The sequence below is a fragment of the Theobroma cacao genome, chromosome 3 (genome assembly GCF_053813885.1).
Source record: "Theobroma cacao isolate CCN51 chromosome 3, ASM5381388v1, whole genome shotgun sequence".
NCBI lineage: Eukaryota > Viridiplantae > Streptophyta > Magnoliopsida > Malvales > Malvaceae > Theobroma > Theobroma cacao.
Genome location: NC_142641.1, coordinates 3,918,319 through 3,937,562, shown reverse-complemented (window position 1 = coordinate 3,937,562; position 19,244 = coordinate 3,918,319). Strand labels below are relative to the sequence as shown.

The window sequence follows — 19,244 nt, the reverse complement described above, 5'->3', positions numbered from 1 at the left end:
TTCTTATTTTGAGATTCTTAATTGTTTGTGTCATGATTTTGATCAATCTAATTTTTTACTTGATTAATATTGATCATGTTTCACTGCTAATGCTGTTTGGATTAAGATTTAAATGACAACATAGAGGATGCATAATCAATTAGGAAGAGTAATTGTAAAGGACATAAATAGTTCACTTGAAATTAAAACACGGAAATGGGTTAAGGGATATGCCTGGGTTGAAATAACAGTTTCATATTGAAGGCTTGAAGCAAAAGAATAGCCCAGCCTCAAGCGATGCTTTTGTTCATATTCTTGGACAGGGACAAAGTGAAGGGAATAAGAACGTCATCACTCAAGGTATGTTTTACCTTAACTCCATGCTTTAGACTAGATCAAAATGATTATATATTGACATGACTCAATATCATTTCCAATTTCTTTGCCTTGTCTTTACACAGTTAAAAGTTTCGCCTACCATTACGTAGTTGTTGGCGTAACAGTTTGGACATGGCAAGCAGCAGTCAGCAGAAATCATTACAAGACGAGTCTCATTTAGAAGCAGGTCAACAACAGTGGTCAGAAATCACTCCAGGTTATTCACTGTCTCTATGAAGTTGCTGAGATTACATAAGAGGCCATCTTTCGCTTTAATTAACCTTTTTACCTCTCAATTTACGTTTTTAAGCTTCCACCTCCGCAGCAGTTGAAGGAGCTGATGGATTCCATTCAGTAAAAGTTGAGCCAAGGGCGTCAGGTTATATCTCTCTCTTTTTTCAGCACATTAGGAAATACTGTTATAGCTTGTCCAGCAGTTGTAGAGATTTGAACTCTATCTTACTCTTAAAACCAAAATGCCAACCAACGAACGAGATACCTAGTTAGGATCCTACACTATCCTCGCTAATGTTACAATTTGGATGAAACATCGTGGGGAAGAATAAACATCATGGTTAGCCAAGCCATTTTTCATTAGCAACAGAGCACTGAGTAGCTTCATTACCCTTCCTGTGTATAATGACAGAGCACCATTGAAACTGTGTCATTCTTACTTTTTCTTTAGCATTGTCATAATCGGTAGGTCCTGAAACTCAACGGAAGAGTTTCTATCAATTTTTACTTTTATTAGGTGCGTTTGACTTTCTCACGAGATCCTAAGCTTGTCTTATGTTGATTGAAAGAATAGAACAAACAGAGAAACAACCAAGACCAACCCAACACAGAAAAGAAACAGAACCCCAAACAAACCAGGGGGAGCAAAAAACCAGGCCAAACAACACAGAATAACTAGAACAGAATCAGAAGTAGAACACAAAGAAGGCAAAGCAGAAGAAACTTAGCTGAAAATTCTTAAAAAATTGGCAGCTCGATCAACCCCAGCTTTCGCCAGATCATCAGCTAACTTGTTCCCCGATCGAGGAAAATGCACAACAGACCAGTTGGGGACTCTTTTGTTAATGGAGGAGATAAAGTTCTAATATTTCTCAAACGCCAAGGAGCAAGAGAGGAATTGTTAGACCACTTTACAGCATAGTTAGAATCTAACTCAATAATCAACTCTTGGGTGTCAACTAGGGGTAGGGGCAGCGTCAGAAATTTTTATGAATGGTGTCAACAACTAATAATTTGACAAGTTTTTATTTATTGATTAAAACTAGGTATAAGCATCTACAAATTATATTAGGTTATATATAAAATTTAAATAATTAAATAATATATCTATAAAATAAATAAAAAATAATTCAATTTTGAGATATTATTTAATATGTAATATTATTTTCAATTAATTAAATTCTATTTGAATCTTAAACTATTAAATTAGTGAAAAAATATTTAAATATGAAATATTTAAAAATTTAATTTAAATTAAAAATTATTAAATGAGTTGTTTTTTTTTTTTTTTGATAGGATAGGAAAGATTTCATTTCATCATAAAATATCATAATACGATATGAGTAAACTAATTGAATTGACCAATACCTCTCACATTGTAAAGAACTTATAGCTTAGTACGAGCCTCGTTAAAATCTATTTATGAAAAAATCTCGTGGGACAAAACTCATTAGTAAGAAAAAGAGTACTCATTAGCCATGTCCAACTAATAACAAAAATAACAGCTTGAATTGACGCAAGTATAGTGGAAATATCCCTCCAAACAATTTGAGTCATACCCAGCTCTTGAATTGTCTTCGCCATCTCATGAGCCACCAAATTAGCTGTCCTCCTACAATGCATGATCATTGAGCAATTTAGCTGACGTCAAACTGAGCAACAATCTGCAATAATGTGCCCCACCACTCCATTAAATTGTTGACTCTTTATCCACTTGACTACTCGTACACAGTCCAGCTCTATCTCCGAAACCTGTACCTGTTCCCGCTGACATATCCCCAGTGCCCATAACAGAGCTTTAAGCTCGGCTACCGCTGCACTAGACTAGTGTGCTATGTTTGACCCTCCTGCAAGCAAGAATACCCCATTGTTGCCTCTCACAATGAACCTTGCCCCTACGTATTTATCCATTTCCAACAAAAGTGGAGGCATCACAATTCATTTTGCTGTGAACTGGAAGTCGCCAAGTAATTTCGGTAGATACAGATGGTTGTGTGACCAGATTAGTAGAGATGTCAAGTATTGTTAATTTTAAAGTATCCAAACTCTAATTTTATTAAAAATTAAATATCTTAATTTTATTAATTATTTGAATAATTTAAAAATTACTATCCTAATCTTAACCCTAACTTTAATATATTTTTCATTATCCTAACCAATTTAAATACCTGATTAAATAAAAAAATTATTAAATTTTTTTTCATAGGTACTCAATTACCTAATTAACTTTTCTAATTTCATAATTTTCATTTAGATTTATATGTTACATAAACAAAGGTGTATATATATATATATAAACAAAGATTTATATGTTGCACTTAAATATTTAGTTCATTGGTTGGTGCATGATCCCCTGCTTAAAAAGTAAAATTTGAATCCCCATTCCCCAATTATATATAAAAAAAACAAAGGTATATATATTATAATTAATAATTTTATGAGTTATAATTTTTACAATGTTAATACAAAATAAATAATAGTTTCATGAATTAATTTAATTAATTGTAAGAATTCGTTCTTAATTTCATGAAATTAAAAAAAACATTTAGATTTCAAAACTATTCTAATCTCAAAAGCTTTCTTTAAGTATATATATTATAAGATTACATAAATAATGACATATATATTATAATTAATGATTTTATAAGTCATAATTTTTGTAATATTAACACAAAATAGAAAGTAAATATATTTATATTAAAAGTATATATATAAAATAGTATTTGTATTCCTTTATAATATGATATAATATTCAAATTATTTAAATATAATTAATAATCTAATAATTTTTTAATTTAAATATATTAATGTCATCATATTAATAATTAGAGTAACCATAACTTTTTATATATTTGTTAGTTTTCAATAAAAAAATTGCTTGTAAAGTTAGTAAAAATTGTAAATTTTTAATTTAATTATTAAAATAATAATAAAATATTTATAAATAGTAATCGAGTTCAGGTAATGAGTACCCAAGGAGTAGTACCCGAACTCATACAGATGAACAAAAATATTTATAAATATTTTGCTGTGAACTGGAAGTCGCCACGTAATTTCGGTAGATACAGATGGTTGTGTGACCAGATTAGTAAAGATGTCAAAGTATTGTTAATTTTAAAGTATCTAAACTCTAATCCTATTAAAAATTAAATATCTTAATTTTATTAACTACTCGAATAATTTAAAAATTACTATCCTAACCCTAATCCTAATCCTAAACCTAATCTTAGTATATTTTTCATTATCTTATAATTATCCTAACCAATTTAAATACTCGATTAAATAAAAAAATTATTAAATTTTTTTTCATAGGTACTCAATTACCCAATTAACTTTTCTAATTTCATAATTTCCTTTTAGATTTATATGTTACATAAATAAAGGTGTATATATATATATATAAACAAAGATTTATATGTTGCACTTGAACATTTAGCTCATTGGTTAGTGCATGATCTCCTACTTAAAAAGTAAGATTTGAATCCTCATTCCCCAATTATATATAAAAAAAACAAAGGTATATATATTATAATTAATAATTTTATGAGTTATAATTTTTACAATGTTAATACAAAATAAAAAGTAAATATATTTATATTTAAAGTACATATATATATACACACATGCACACATAAAAAATATTTTAATATATAAAATAGTAATTATATTCCTTATAAATTAACACAATATATAAATTATATATATTAAAAGATATTACAAGTTAATTAATAATAATAGTTTCATGAATTAATTTAATTAATTGTACGAATTTGTTCTTAATTTCATGAAATTAAAAAAAACATTTAGATTTCAAAACTATTCTAATCTCAAAAGCTTTCTTTAAGTATATATATTATAAGATTATATAAATAATGACATATATATTATAATTAATAATTTTATAAGTCAAAATTTGTAATGTTAACACAAAATAGAAAGTAAATATATTTATATTAAAAGTATATATATAAAATAGTAATTGTATTCCTTTATAATATGATATAATATTCAAATTATTTAAACATAATTAATAATCTAATAATTTTTTAATTTAAATATATTAATGTCATCATATTAATAATTAGAGTAACCATACTTTTTATATATTTGTTAGTTTTCAACAAAAAATTGCTTGTAAAGTTGGTAAAAATTGTAAACTTTTAATTTAATTATTAAAATAATAATAAAATATTTATAAATAGTAATCGGGTTCAGGTAATGAGTATCCAAGGAGTGGTACCCGAACTCGATTCGGGTAGTGAAATCACTACCCAAACCTTACCCGAACCCGTTTATGAAGTACCATAACTCGGTGTAACCGGGTAGTATACCTGTTGACATCCGTACAGATTCGTGAGAGTTACAGCATACCTATATTGACAACACATATCATAACCCAACTCCACACATTCAGTTGGCTCCTTCTTCTCTTGCTTAAAAATAGTTAGATTTCTTCCTTTCCAGATTGCCCATAGAACATAGATTGTCTCCTCTATGGCATCCTTGGCAAGGTGTTGTAACAGCATATTTAACCATTCCCCTGTTGAAGAGAATTGCAGCGGAATGTCCCTAAGACCCCATTTGGAATACAACCAAGCAGCTCAAGGATTGAGAAGAAGCTTTAGTACAGATCTCAAGAGTAGGATTTAAATTTTTTAGAGAGAGAGAGGGAGAGTAGTTTAAATTTTGACTTTTTTAATAAAATTTTAAATTATAGAAATTTTTTTTTAGCTTTTAGTATTTTAATATTAATATATAAATTACTTTTTTGATAAATTTACTTAAAACCTTTGATCTCTTTTTTACAAAATTACAAAAAAAAAATAATGGGTTCATTACTATCATTGATTATATAAAACTCTAATTAAGTAATATATGTATATAGATTTTTAAGAATTGAGTCCGCCCATGGTGTCAATCCAAGAAGAAACAACAAACAGGACAAAAAGCTTCTTGATGGAGAAAATTTCAGCAAAATTAGAATAGACGACACCAATGGGTTTAGAGAACATAATTTTCACATGGCCACCTAAAAAATTTGAAACAATTGTAAGAGATTTAACAAAAAATGGTTCTCATTCCTATGTGTTCATGAATATACAGTTGCTTATATATATATGTGTGTGTGTGTGTGTGCGCGTGCGCATGTGTGCGTGCGTGTGCGTGTGTATATATATATATATGTGAGCACGCGTGCTCTATTTACACGAGAAGTTATTTAAGTAAAAAAATCTATTAAGGAAGGATTCTATCAACCGACTATAACGTGATTGTGCAATTCCTTGAAAGTGGGTCATGCATTTGGCTAAATGCATGCAAAGCTCATCTGGACTTTCTTTTAAGGTGGAAAGTCATACCCCAAATAAGGTATTGTGATCTTTCACAGTTTAAAAAATGCCCATTCCACACAAAATATAGATATTTCATATTTCCAGGAAAATTTATCCTATACATCAATATTAAAGTCTTTAAAATCTACAAATGAATTATACAATTGCATATGTCTACTTAACTATAGATAAGGAATCGGTGAGTTAACATATTAAGACTTAAATGCAAATTCACGTTTGAAGTTTTAAAACTTCATCATCAATAAGTGAAGGTAGAGAATAATAATTTTATTTTGAAAACACATTTTTGTCCTAATAGTTTTAGTTCTATGTTTATGCACATGTGGGTTAATAGTTATGAGAATCACCATTCTTCCTTGTACATGATACTATATATGTTCTATATTTTTTAACTTTGCTTAATAGTTATATATCCCTTCCGTAGAGACACATGCCTGAAATTTTTTTAGATAAATACAAGGGGGACAATAGAAAGAATACTTTATTACATGCTTTTAAAAACCTTTGATTATTTATCTTCTTCTTAAACTTGAAAGACAATAAACAATATAATGCAGGGATTGAGAATCCTTCACGCAGTCTTCTTTTGACCTTGATGAAGAATATTTATAGTGGTGACTTGGCTTCTGTGAACAAGTTCCTTAACAACTACGCCTTTCCATTAACGACTCAGCCTTTAACTAGTGGAACTGCTCTTCATGCGGCAACTAATGCTGGTCAGTCAAAGATTGTTCAGTTATTGGTAAACTTTGCGTCAGAGAAAGACCTGGAAGTAAAAAATAAATAGGGTAATAGTGCCATGACCCTTGCAGCTTTGCATGGAAATACTGAGATTGCAAAATGCTTGTTTAAAAGGAACAAAAAGTTAGTTACTATTGTAAATTCGGAAGGTAGAACCCCAGTTTTTATAGCATGTATAGGAGGCCACAAGGATACAACTCGCTATCTATACTTTATGACTCCGATTGAATTCCTACTTTCACAAAATGGAATTCATGGATCCGCATTACTCTCTTGTTGCATTTGGGCCAAACAATTTGGTAAGAGTCATATACTTCATATATGATAACTAAATTTGAGAATTATTAATTGTTTCGAGTTTTACCATCTAAAATCATATCAATTAGTCACAATAACAATTCTCGTAATACTACAAAAAAAATCAGAAGATATAGAATAGTAAAATTTAACATTTTTTTGTTCTTACAAATATTAGAAAAAAAAAATTTAAAATTCAAAGTTGCATTTAGATATTATTTAAAAGTTTTCTCTCTATTTCATCAAAAAATCTAACACTATTATTATTATACAAGTTTGAAAGTTGTTTCTTTTTTTTATGAATTTTTTTAATTTTAACATTTGAAATCATATATAAACTTGAAGCAGATTTATTCCACTTTGGTTTATTAAGTAATTGAAGATAACATGAATATCTTTTATGATAATTTTAATCAAAATTAAAACTTATATAATTTATTTTAAAAATTATTATTTTTTAAGAGTTTCATAACAGGTTTTAAATTAAAAAAAAAATTAAACCAAACAAGCTCTAAATAAACTAATATTAACTTCATATTGAAAGTTTGACGGTAAAGAAACCCCCTGCCTCAACTTCTGCTTTTACTTATGTTTCTGGACGCGGACAGAGCGAAGGGAACAAGAGCATCATTACGCAGGGTATGTTTCGGCCATAAAGAAAAGGAAAAAAAAACAGTGTTTTAGAAATATTTTTCTTTAAAGAAAACTAATTTCACTGCTATTTTCCTTCGATTTTTTTTTTAAGAATTTAAGGTATCCTTCTACCAACCTTATTTTTCCTTGGAATTTTTCTTTTCCTCAAATTTGATTGTGAATCAAGTAAAACCCTTTACGTGACTTTCATTAAATTTATTTTGCTAGAAGCATTTTCTAAATCAGCATAATGGGTTCGTATTGCAGTTGCCAGGAAGCTACTTCGATGGGGCTCAAAACTTCTAAATATGTTTGGTTCGTTTGTCATCTCATTTCACTTAGAGCATATATGTGTCGGGCTGAGCCAAGCTTGGCTTACTGGCATCTTAAAACCTCCGGCTCTGGCTCAAGAGCCTCAACCATTTATTTAAGTCAAATTTAAAATTTTCATAATTTAATATATTTTAAAATTAAATTTTAATTAAAATATATTATTTATTTAAACTTATCATATTTGTTATACTTACTAATCGATAAACATGTTGATGAGGAAATTAACAATTAGATTGACTGAAAGATTTGTAACCTAGTACTTAAGGCAATGGAATACAAAATTCACTAAATGTTTAATGAATTATGGTTTTGTTCAATCTAAGGCTGACTACTCCCTATTTACCAAGAGTTCTCATGATGGTTTCATTAGCTTGTTACTCTATGTGGATGACATAGTGATAGCTAGCTCTAGTCTAGAACTTACAGTGGATGTAAAAACTTACTTGGAGAAAAACTTTAAACTTAAAGACCAAGGAACACCAAAGTATTTCCTAGGCTTGGAAATAGTATGATTGAATAAAGGAATTCTTTGGTGTCAAAGAAATATGTTCTAAACTCATTGAATGAACATGGAATGCTAGGGTGTAAGCCTGTTACAACCCTAATTGATTATAGTTGCAAGCTGACAAAGGCTAATGATATAGAGCAAATATCAAATTCTAGTAAATATAGGCAATTAGTTGGCAAACTAATTTATCTAATTTTTATTAGGCTTGATATCACTTTTATAGTGCAAACTTTATCACAGTTCATGGACAAACTAGGAGATACTCATCTACAAGCTGCATATCGGATATTAAAAAACCTTAAAGCTACACCAGGATAGGGATTTTATTTCTTGCAAATTTTTCATTATAGTTGAAAGTTTATGCTGATAGTGATTAAGCAAGGTGTCATAATACCAGGAGGTTTGTCACTAGATATGCTATGTTTCTTGACAATTCTCTAATCAGCTGGAAGTCTAAGAAACAAAGTGTCATAGCTAGAAGCTCTACTGAGGTTGAGTATAGAGCAATGGCTTCAGCTTGTTGTGAATCAATGTTGTTAATTTTCTTGCTACAAGATCTTGGAATCAAGCACACAACAACTATAGACTTCTATTGTGACAATCAATCAGCAATACATATATGCAAGAATCTTACCTTTCATGAAAAAACCAAGCACATTGAGATAGATTATCACTTCATCAAAGAAAAAGTGCTTGCTGGAATAATGAACCCAAATTATGAATCTACCAATTCACAACTAGCAGACTTTTTTACTAAAGCCTCGCTACCAAAACAGTTCAACTTTCTTCTTAGCAAGATGATCATTTTGGATATACATGCTCACCTTGAGGAGGAGTCTTAAAAATGATTTATAATCAGATAGAGTATGTAGCTTACAGAAGTAAAACAAAAGATGCCAGAATAGAGTTAGAGATATATCAGCTTTGTTGTCATGGGATGCTTTGATTTTCTAACAGCTTAATAAGATGCAAATAAGTGTCTTAACATTTTCTTTTAAGTCCTTAAGCATTAGTAATAGAGTCAGTAACAACAAATGTTAGTTTTCTTACCTTTTTTAGATTTTATTGCCTCCAAACCTAGCTTAATAAGATGTAAATAAGTGTCTTCACATTATCTTTTCAGTCCTTTAGGCATTAGGAATGGAATCTGTAACAGAAAATGTTAGTTTTCTTACCCTTTCTAGATTTTTTAGCCTTCAAACCTATATATATATATATATATAAACCCTTGTACTGTACATATGATAGAATAATGAAAATATACAGCTCATTCATTCCATTTTCATTTTTCGAATATTCTCCAACTGCTTTCAGAGTAAGGGATAAGGGAAATTAAAGGCTTGAAGCCAAAAAAACCTCTTGCCTCAACTAATGCTTTTATTTGTATTCTTGGAATAAGAACGTCATCACTCAAGGTATGTGTTACCTTGACTCCATGTACCAAATGAAATAAATAAATATATATTAACCCAATTCAATATTATAATCATTTTAATTGTCGTGTCTAAACAGGACTAAAGTTTCATCTACCATTACGTAATTGGTTAGCACAGTTTGCATATCAACATATGGCAACAGTGGCCAAAAATCATCACAAGACAAGTCTCATTTAGTAACAAGTCAGCAAGAAATCAATCCAAGTTATTCATCCATCTCTCTCGCTCTCTAAAAAAAGTTGTTGAGATTACATAGAGGCCATCTTTGGCATGAATTAACTTTTTTACCTCTCAATCTCAGTTTTAAGCTTCCATTTCCCCAACACTTGAAGGAGCTGAATTTCAATCAGTTGTAGTTGAACCGGGTGTGTCAGGTTAATATATCAATTTTAAAGTTTTTAAGAGTTTATATAATTGACAAATGTCCACTTAATTATGAATAAGGAATCGGTAAGATAGCATATTAATATTTAAATGCAAATTCATGTTCTAAGTCTTTAAATTTCTCTACTAGTTAATGTACTTAAAGATTAATAATTTTATTTTGAAAACATATTGTTGTGCTAATAGTTTGAGCTTATGTTTATGCAAATATGGGTTAATAGTTATGAGAATCCCTAAACTTCCTTGTAGGTGATACTATGCCCTATATTTTTAACTTTGCTTAAAGGTTCTATATATTCTTTCCATAAAGACATATGCGTGAAATTTTTTTAGCTAGAATGAACAATTTATTACATGTTTTTAGAAACCTTAGATTATTTATCTTCTTTTTAAACTTGAAAGAAAATAAGAAATAAGATAATGCAGGGATCGGGAATCCTTCTTTCAAGCCTCTTTTAACCTTTATCAAGGGTATCCACAGTGGTGACTAGGCTTCCGTGATCAAGTTCCTTAACAATTAATCCTTTCTGTTAACGGCTAATCTTTTGAATGATGAAACTGTTCTCCATGTTAAATTAGGGAGAATATAATATGGCTCATGTTAGAAAACCTTTATTTTAGGTTGAGTTGAATAAAGATGAACAAAGTATTGGTATTCAAAAGAAAAGCACACACACTTCATTCATAATCCTGAAAATATATACAACCTACTAGTTACTTGGTAGATATATAAAAGATATTACAAGTAAAGGCATGATAAAAGTGACTGAACACAACAACATGTTTTCAACTTCCATGTACAAGTCATGCTACCATTTTCAAGTGACAAACTTAAATTGTTGCCAATATTGTTAACAACACTCCCTTTAATGCTTGTAACCTAAATCAACTTTTTTTTGTTAAGTTCAAACCTTGACGTAGATTGAGACTTAGTCATAATGTCAGCAACCTGGTTTTTTGATTTGCAACATTGCACAAGTGTCTCCTTTTCCTTCTCTGCATCTTGGAGGGCATGGTACTTGACGTTGATGTGCTTGATTCTCCCATGAAATATAGGATTCTTGGTCATGGAGATTGCTGATTTGTTATCAACAAACAACTTTGCATGATTTGTTTGATCCATGGTAGATTGCTTGATTTAAAGCTAGATTGTGCAATATTCCTTGATGTAGAATTTTCCTTAGCTAGATTGCTTGATTTAAAGCTTCAGCTGCTATCAATATTCTACCTCAGATGAGGATTGCGCCATTGTATTCTGCTTGTGAGAGTTCCATGAGAAAATAGCATTTCTAAGAGAAAATATGTACCATAATGTGCTTTTACCATCATTGTTGCAGCCACCCTAGTCACTATTTGAAAATCCAACAAGCTTAATAGTCTTGTTTTTGATTAAGTATATGCTGTGACAAGTTGTACCTCTCAAATATCTGAGAACCATTTAGCAGCAGTTGTTGAATTCTCATGCAAGTATACATATCGAATAAGCAACATAAATAGTAAATCTAGAATCATATCCCACAAGGATTTGCACTTAATTTTTTACCAAGTATTAAAATTATGGCAAACTAATGTTATTTAAGTGACTAAATTTTGTAGAAAGTTAATTGCAACTAAATTTAATTAAACACTAAACTAATTAATAAAAACTAAAAATTCACTAGATAAAGGAAATAAATTAAAACCTTAGATTATGGGTTCATTTAACACTTCATCTTATATCAGTCTCTTTTATTATTTATATTCAATGGTCGTTTTACTAACCTAGAATCCAAAGCAAAGTACAAGTCTTTGTCAAGATGCTTGCACAAGTATCTAATTTTATCGGTTCACTATATGTCTATAGTAATCAATTAAATAAGCTTCATTAAGCTAGTGTTTTAATTTAGCTATGTATGGCAATTGGTGTATATCTACCCAAATCACAAATCAGATCACTAAGTGACATGAACATAGACTATTTGTTAAATTCGTAAATTAGTTGATTGTTGGCCAGACAATCAAAAGCATTAAGAGCATATTTGAATAAGCAAAACTATACCCATCTATAGTAAATAAAAGAGAAACTAATATTCAAATTACATGTTTAAATCCACCACAATCCTAGAAAAAATAGTTTAGCTTATTGATAACTCTGTGATATAGAGTTATTTGGACTTAATTTTGATAATAATTTAGCTTAGTTCTTGTAATAATGTATGAAAATTAATTAGGTTTAATGTAATTATTTTAAGTTAATTAATTAGGTGAGTCAATCTAATCTTAGTTGAATTTGTGCTTAAATTGGCGTTAATATGCCTAAGATAAGCTTTATTGATTTATTTGTGCATACAGTTTATTGAAGAAGGACTTTTAATGGAAAAAGGAGAGACATTTTGAGATGCAGACTTTCACTGCACATGTCTCGATATTTTAACCATAACTATCTCTATAGAACTTGAAATGAAGTGATTCTTGGGCCATTGGAAAGTTAAGAGAAAAGGATACAACTTTTATATTTATAACATTGCTGAATTCATTCTAGAAGATGGTAAAAATCTTGCCAAAATTGATGCACTATAGTAGTCCTGAAGATAGGCCCTAGCTCATGTAGTTTGATAAGGTAATCGTAGTTAAAATTGACTTCTTTCTTCACCCAACTTGGCCCAATTTTAAATTCCTATGAAATAAATATTTTGGAGGCACAAAACACTAGATTTAGACCTAATAATTAGCCACAAAATCATTAGAAAAAGGTCTTATTGAAGCTAAAAAGAAATCTAGGGATTCAAGAAAATTTAGAGATCAAGAATGTAATTCTTGAGTTTCTTTATTCTTTTTGTTATTCTTTATTTTCTTAGTTTGGTTTTGATGTTTAAACTTAATTTGATGATGATGTGTGACATTATGAGAAACTAATTTAGTTATCTAAGACTATGATTAAACTCAATACTTAGTCTAAATTATTTATCTCTCTTTTGCTTATATTTGATGATTTTAAGTTGTTTTTTCTATTCTATTCTTAATGCTTCTAATTGCCTGATCACCAATTAGATTGATATAGAAACTTAGGTTAAGTCTTGACAAAATAGATTTAGAGTAGGCTTAAAATAAAATAACACTAAACTATGGCCCATGCTTTACACACGGGCCTCTTTCTATCTGTTTTTTTCTTTCTCTTTCTACCTCTCTTTTTCTTTCCTTTTTCTCTTTTTTCCTATGCCCTCCAAGTGGTTAGAGGAGGAAGCCCCTTTTGGGGCTTCCTTTTAAGTATGTTATAGATATGATAGAATACACTTAGTTGATTAGGTGGTTTGATTTACATATAGGGCAGACATACACTTATAAGCCATATGTAGCTAAGATTAGAGGATGAACTTAATGAATATTTCTTTAATTTAATTTGCATAGACATAGAGTAAGTTAATTAGGAGAGATATTTTTATGAGAACCTCGACAGAGACTTGTAAAAAATTTAAGACTTTAGGTTAACAACTTAATCCATTAAAATAAGTAAAGAGAAAGAGATAATATTTAGATAAAGTATTGAGGGATATCATAATCTTAGGTCTGATAATCAATCGAGTTTAATAAAATAATTTTGCTGGTTAATTTTAGATTAGTTCTAAATTTTAAGTTTGTTAAATTTAATTTTACTTTTTTAATAATTTACTTTTTATTGTTTGAATAAAATTAGAGTGTGTTAATTTTAGTATTTAACAATAGGAATTAAAATAATTCTCTGTGGGAATGATACACTATTCATCATTATACTACTTGTTTATGATACGTGCACTTGCGTGAGAAATCAATAACACTCATAATATCTAAGAAAAGCTTCAACCAAAGAAAATTAGCTATTAATCCAAGTCAAAGAAAATAAGAAAAACACATAAGTAGGGAGAGAAAACTAGTAGTTAAAGCTTTGTGATCTTGATTCTCCCTTAAATTCTCTTTCTTTCTTGCTTTCTTTTGGCTTTTCTTCTCTAGAGAAATTGCTTGCTACCTCATCCCTTAAACCTTTGAAAAAAGGGCCCATTAAATAGCCTTTAAAAGTCATTTCTTCCAAAATCCATAAAATGCTTATTTTTGGAAAATTCCTCAAGAGTTGAGACCCTCAAAAGTTCTGTGTAAAACCTGGCCTAAAAGTCTTTCAGCACCATAACCTTGCCTTGTCTCTTATATTTCTAATGGCTCAAGAATTGTCAATTGGACTTTTGAGAGTTATGCTTAACATATTGCATCATGTTCAGTAAATTTTGCACTTAATCATCATTATTCGGTTCATCTTCATGAAGTTTTATGCACTTGCATACCTTCAAAACAAGGATAAAATTAGTGATGACTCAAATTTGGACTTTTATCATAAAAATAAGCTAAAAATACTAAAATTAAAATATTAGTGGATGTGGAAACACATCTTATCCAAGAGACTATTGAGGTCAATGTGACTGCACCATTTAAGCTCCACCAAGATTCATAGTTACGAAGAAGTGAACATGGGCAAATAACCCGTAAACGATTCGAGATAGAAGGTCAGTCTTTTTTAGGCATTTCTATGGATGTTGATGAACCATCTTCCTCTGAGAAAGCTTTAAACTCACCATCATCAGACAAGTGGCTTACTGCTATGGAAGACGAAACAAAATCTATGACTAAAAATCAAGTATGAGAGTTAGTTGATGTTCCACGTGGGTGCAAGGCCATTGGAAACAAATGGGTTTTGAAGGTAAAGCGCAAAGTGGATGGATCAATTGACAAATATAAGACTCGTTCAATGGCAAAAAGCCATACCTAAAAAGAGGCTGTGGACTATGAAAAGATGTTTTCTCTTGTGGTGAGATTTACGTTAATTCCCCTTATCTTGGCTATAGTGGCACATCTAGATTTGAAATTGTTCCAAGTGGATGTGAAAATTGCATTTCTCAATGGAGAAATCAAAGAGGAGATTTACATGATTTAACCAATTAGTTTTCAAGCCAAAGGAGAAAAACACAAGGTGTGTCTCTTAAAACATTCTACCTATGGCTTGAAACAATCATCCCAATAGTGGTATCTTCGTTTTTCCATAGGCTTTATGATGAATGAAGATGACCACTGTGTATATGTAAAAAGATTAGGGAATAAGTTCCTTATTCCTTCATTTTATGTGGATGATATCCTATTAGCAAAGAATGACATAGAGTTAATTGTCACCACTTAGAAGTGGTTGTCTTCCATTTTCAAAGATAAAGGACATGGGACAAGCTGAATACATCCTCAGAGTTAAGATCTCGAGAATTCGTTTTAAGAAGTTCTTGAGTTTGTCTCAAGAAAATTACATTCAAAGGGTCTTAGAACAATTCCATATGCAAAACTTCAAGCCTATAGACACTCCAATGGAGAAAGGCCTATATCTTAGCATGGAACAATGTACTAAAATAGAATAAGAAAATAAACAAATGGTGAACGTACCACACGTAATTGTTGTTGGAAGTCTAATGTATGCTATGATGTGTATTCGACCAGACATATGTTTTGCAGTTAGTATGGTTAGTAGGTACCAAAATAATCTTAAGACTACCCATTGGGCTACAATCAAAAGGATATTGCGGTATCTAAGAGGAACTACTAATTTAGCTTTGTGCTATCAAGGTGGAAGTCTAAAATTGGTCGAATCTAGTAAAGCTGATCACTCCGATGATAAAAAATGATCGAAAATTTACTTCAGGATACGCTTTAATACTTGGAGGGGGAGCTATCTGTTGGAGTAGCAAAAAGCAGCTTTGTACTGTTCTATATACTATGGAAGCAGAGTCTGTAACATGTTGTGCTGCAATACAAGAAGTGGTTTGGTTTAAAAGATTTGTGCAAAGCTTAAACATTACTAGGCATCTTAGTGAAGCTGTTGTACTTTATTGTGACAAGACAGTTGTCATAACTTATACAAAAGATTCTAAGTACCATTGAAAAACCAAAACCATTAATACTTGCTATCACTACATTTCGTCACATCATTGCACAACACCTTGTTATGTTGAAGTACATTTCGACAATTGATATATGTTAACAAACCCATTCACTAAACCTACTGCTAGAAATGCTTTCAAAAAACATATTAGGGGTTTAGGGTTATTATCCATTTGATATTCATGTACTATTATTTTTGAACAATTAATAAATTAATTATGTGTCAACCTATTTGATCAAATGTTGTTAATTAATTAAGGCACATATCTAAGATAATTATTGTCACTTGGCTTTATAGATTATTCATCTTACATGGGATAATTACCCTAATGTTGTGATAACGTGTGGGATGAGACTTAAATGATCACAAGGTACAATGTGTTTTTGATCTCCTTGTCACATAAGCTTTGAGGAAAGATCTCAGCTGTGAGATCTCGACCTTTAGAGACCCGTAACTAAAAGTAGACGCGATAACACGGACTAGGGGTAATTTCATCATTTCTCCTAGTGAGCCCCTGAAAGTAGTTTTCTAATGTTATTAAGGTCCAAGTAGGCCTAAGGAATGAATGAATGAGGGTAAGATAATGAAGAAGATAGAAATAACAATAATTTTCATGATAGGGGTAAAACGGTCATTTTGCATCTCGAGTTGAAATTTTTAAGTTTTCATGAACTCGAGTATTTCTAGACCCTTATGGACCTTGTCTCAGTGTCAAAGAAGTAAAAAGATTGTATAAAGGCAATGGAAAGACAAAATGACCTTGTTAAGGGTATTTTGGTAATTTCATGAGAAATGGATAAACATAATGCATAAATATCTAAGTTTCGAGGAGGTTCTTCAAATTTTTAGCACTTCTTCTTCTTCTTCTTCCTTTCCCACGTTTTTGCACCCCCCATGGAAGCTTGCTTTGAAACTTCCATAAATTTCCTCGAGTTAACCCCGATTTTCATGTTTTTGTGCACCTTTTCACAAAGTTCTTTGTGCTCTTTTACTTTTTCACCATAAAACCCTCAAAAACCTTTCCTTATTACACTCTCTCACTAGCTGGATGTTCTAGAGAGAGAAAGTGAAATTTTCATGATAGTTTGAAAGCTTTTGGGAAAGAAATTCAATTACAAAGCTACCAAGGTGAGTAGTGAAATTGAGTTGATTTTTTTTAAGTTGTTGAGAATGGCTAGTGGCTAGATTGATGAGTGTTTTATAGTTGAGGTGAGTTATTCATTGTAGTGCGACTAAAATAGTGAAAATATATAGTCACTTAAAGGTAGATGGAAGCTAGTTAAAAATAACTGGCAGAACATGATTTAGTGGATAGCTTTTAGAACTATAATTATGCAAATCGGGTTGGTTGTGATGTTGTTGTGATGATAGGTCCCAACAAGGCCCCACAGTTCCATTTGGACCATTAGTGGAGGTTAAAGTCGAGTAAAGATTCAACAAATACCGATGAGTGAACCTGCACTAAAATGTTTTGGGTAGATGTACATACGTTTGAGCGAATCACTTGAACTATTTAAATTATCTTATCTTCAAAATGCATGGGAACAAGCCTTTAGTGAAATATTTTTATGATGTGGAACATGATTGTGATGAATCTATGTACCTCTATATGACGCTGATATGTATATAAAGATATATGGTATGTATTGTTGAGTAATTTTGTATAATTGATGTAACCGTGCATGTACAGAGTGGGCAGTGCACACGCCGGTTAAATGACAATGTTGTGACAATTACAACCGTGCATGTGCGGAGTGGGCAGTGCACATACCAGTTGAATGAAAATGTTATGACAATTACAATCGTGCATGTGCGGAGTGGAAAGTGCACATGCCGACTATGATGTGCATGTGGGGAGTGCACGTTGGTTGAGTGAGGTGGTGGTAGTCATGTTTATATAAATATACATATACATGTGTAATAGAAGGTTTATGAATATAGCACGTGATTGTAATGTATGTGGAATCTTGCATGTTGGACATTGAAAGTTGCTAAGTATTTTCAAATTGATGTTTATTGCAGCAAGGAATTTGGCTGCAGCGAAAATGGATTCTCACTGCAACCTGAAACTCTCGGGTGGTTGTGCAGTACTATTACTTTGATAGTGATTTTGACCACTTTTCGATCAGAATTGGGCAAAGTGGTAAACATTAAAGTCATAGCCCTGCCTTTTAGCTTTCTAATGACCCAACAAGCATGTCAATTGGACTTCTGTAGTGGGAGATATGCTTGAAAAACTAAAACATATGCAAACCTAGAATGCCTTTTGCTGTAGCAAGAAACGTGCTGTCACGTTGCTACCTTGCTCAAGTTTTGATATAATTTTTCTTCACTCCTTTATCTTCATGATTGAGCATGGGTCTTTGCAACACTAAGAGTTTACTAACCAATGTTCGAAACAAGGGGTTAGGAAAGAAATTAAATTAAATTGCATTGTTTTCAAAACAAGTGCATCATGATTTTCAATTTTTCCTTATCAATTGCTTATTCCCTTCCTTTGTTTACTCACTGAGTTTATACTCACGGTTTTCAACTTCATGTTTTCAGATCAGGAGGCAATTGGAACCTAGGTCGAGGTGTCCACGTAGACTCATCTCTTTGGTAAGTATCTCGATATTCAATAGCTGTACCTTTGCCAAGGTCGCTCCGCTGGAAGTCTAGTGTCTTTATGTTGTATATAGATAAAAAAAAATGTAAATTTTTACGATACTTGTCTTAGACAATATATATATATATATATATATATATATATATATATATATACTTTGAATGGTAACGCCACTATGAGTTGGCAATGGTTAGTACCATTTTGGGGTAATATATATATGCGAGTATTTGATCATTGTAGCATATTATTCAAGTACTTGCAGTTGAGATCATGAAATGTGACTTTAGGAATATTCGATAAAATGATGAACAAGTTACATAAATAGGCTTGCTTGGACTTAGTGAGCTATGCTTATTGGGTCCATGCACCGGTCATGGTCTGAAATTTTGGGTCGTGACATCAACAATGTCACTTTGACTTAAAGTCAAGATGAAAC

At 30.9% G+C, this 19,244-nt stretch overlaps 1 protein-coding gene across 1 annotated transcript; it reads left to right on the top strand.

Moving 5' to 3' along the window:
* Nucleotides 1–250: 250 nt before the first annotated feature.
* On the top strand, nt 251–6,964 carry LOC148763484 (uncharacterized). The gene is made up of 3 exons (XM_088804874.1): nt 251–574; nt 668–736; nt 6,500–6,964. The coding sequence occupies exons 1-3, from the start codon at nt 490–492 to the stop codon at nt 6,727–6,729; spliced, it is 384 nt and encodes a 127-aa protein (XP_088661000.1). The 5' UTR covers nt 251–489; the 3' UTR covers nt 6,730–6,964.
* The last annotated feature ends 12,280 nt before the right edge of the window (nt 6,965–19,244 follow it).

Coding starts and splice junctions, on each gene's coding strand:
- LOC148763484 (XM_088804874.1), top strand. CDS start 490: ATGGCAAGCAGCAGTCAGCAGAAATCATTACAAGACGAGTCTCATTTA. Junction 575..667: donor GTGGTCAGAAATCACTCCAG/GTTATTCACTGT, acceptor TACGTTTTTAAG/CTTCCACCTCCGCAGCAGTT. Junction 737..6,499: donor AGTTGAGCCAAGGGCGTCAG/GTTATATCTCTC, acceptor AATATAATGCAG/GGATTGAGAATCCTTCACGC.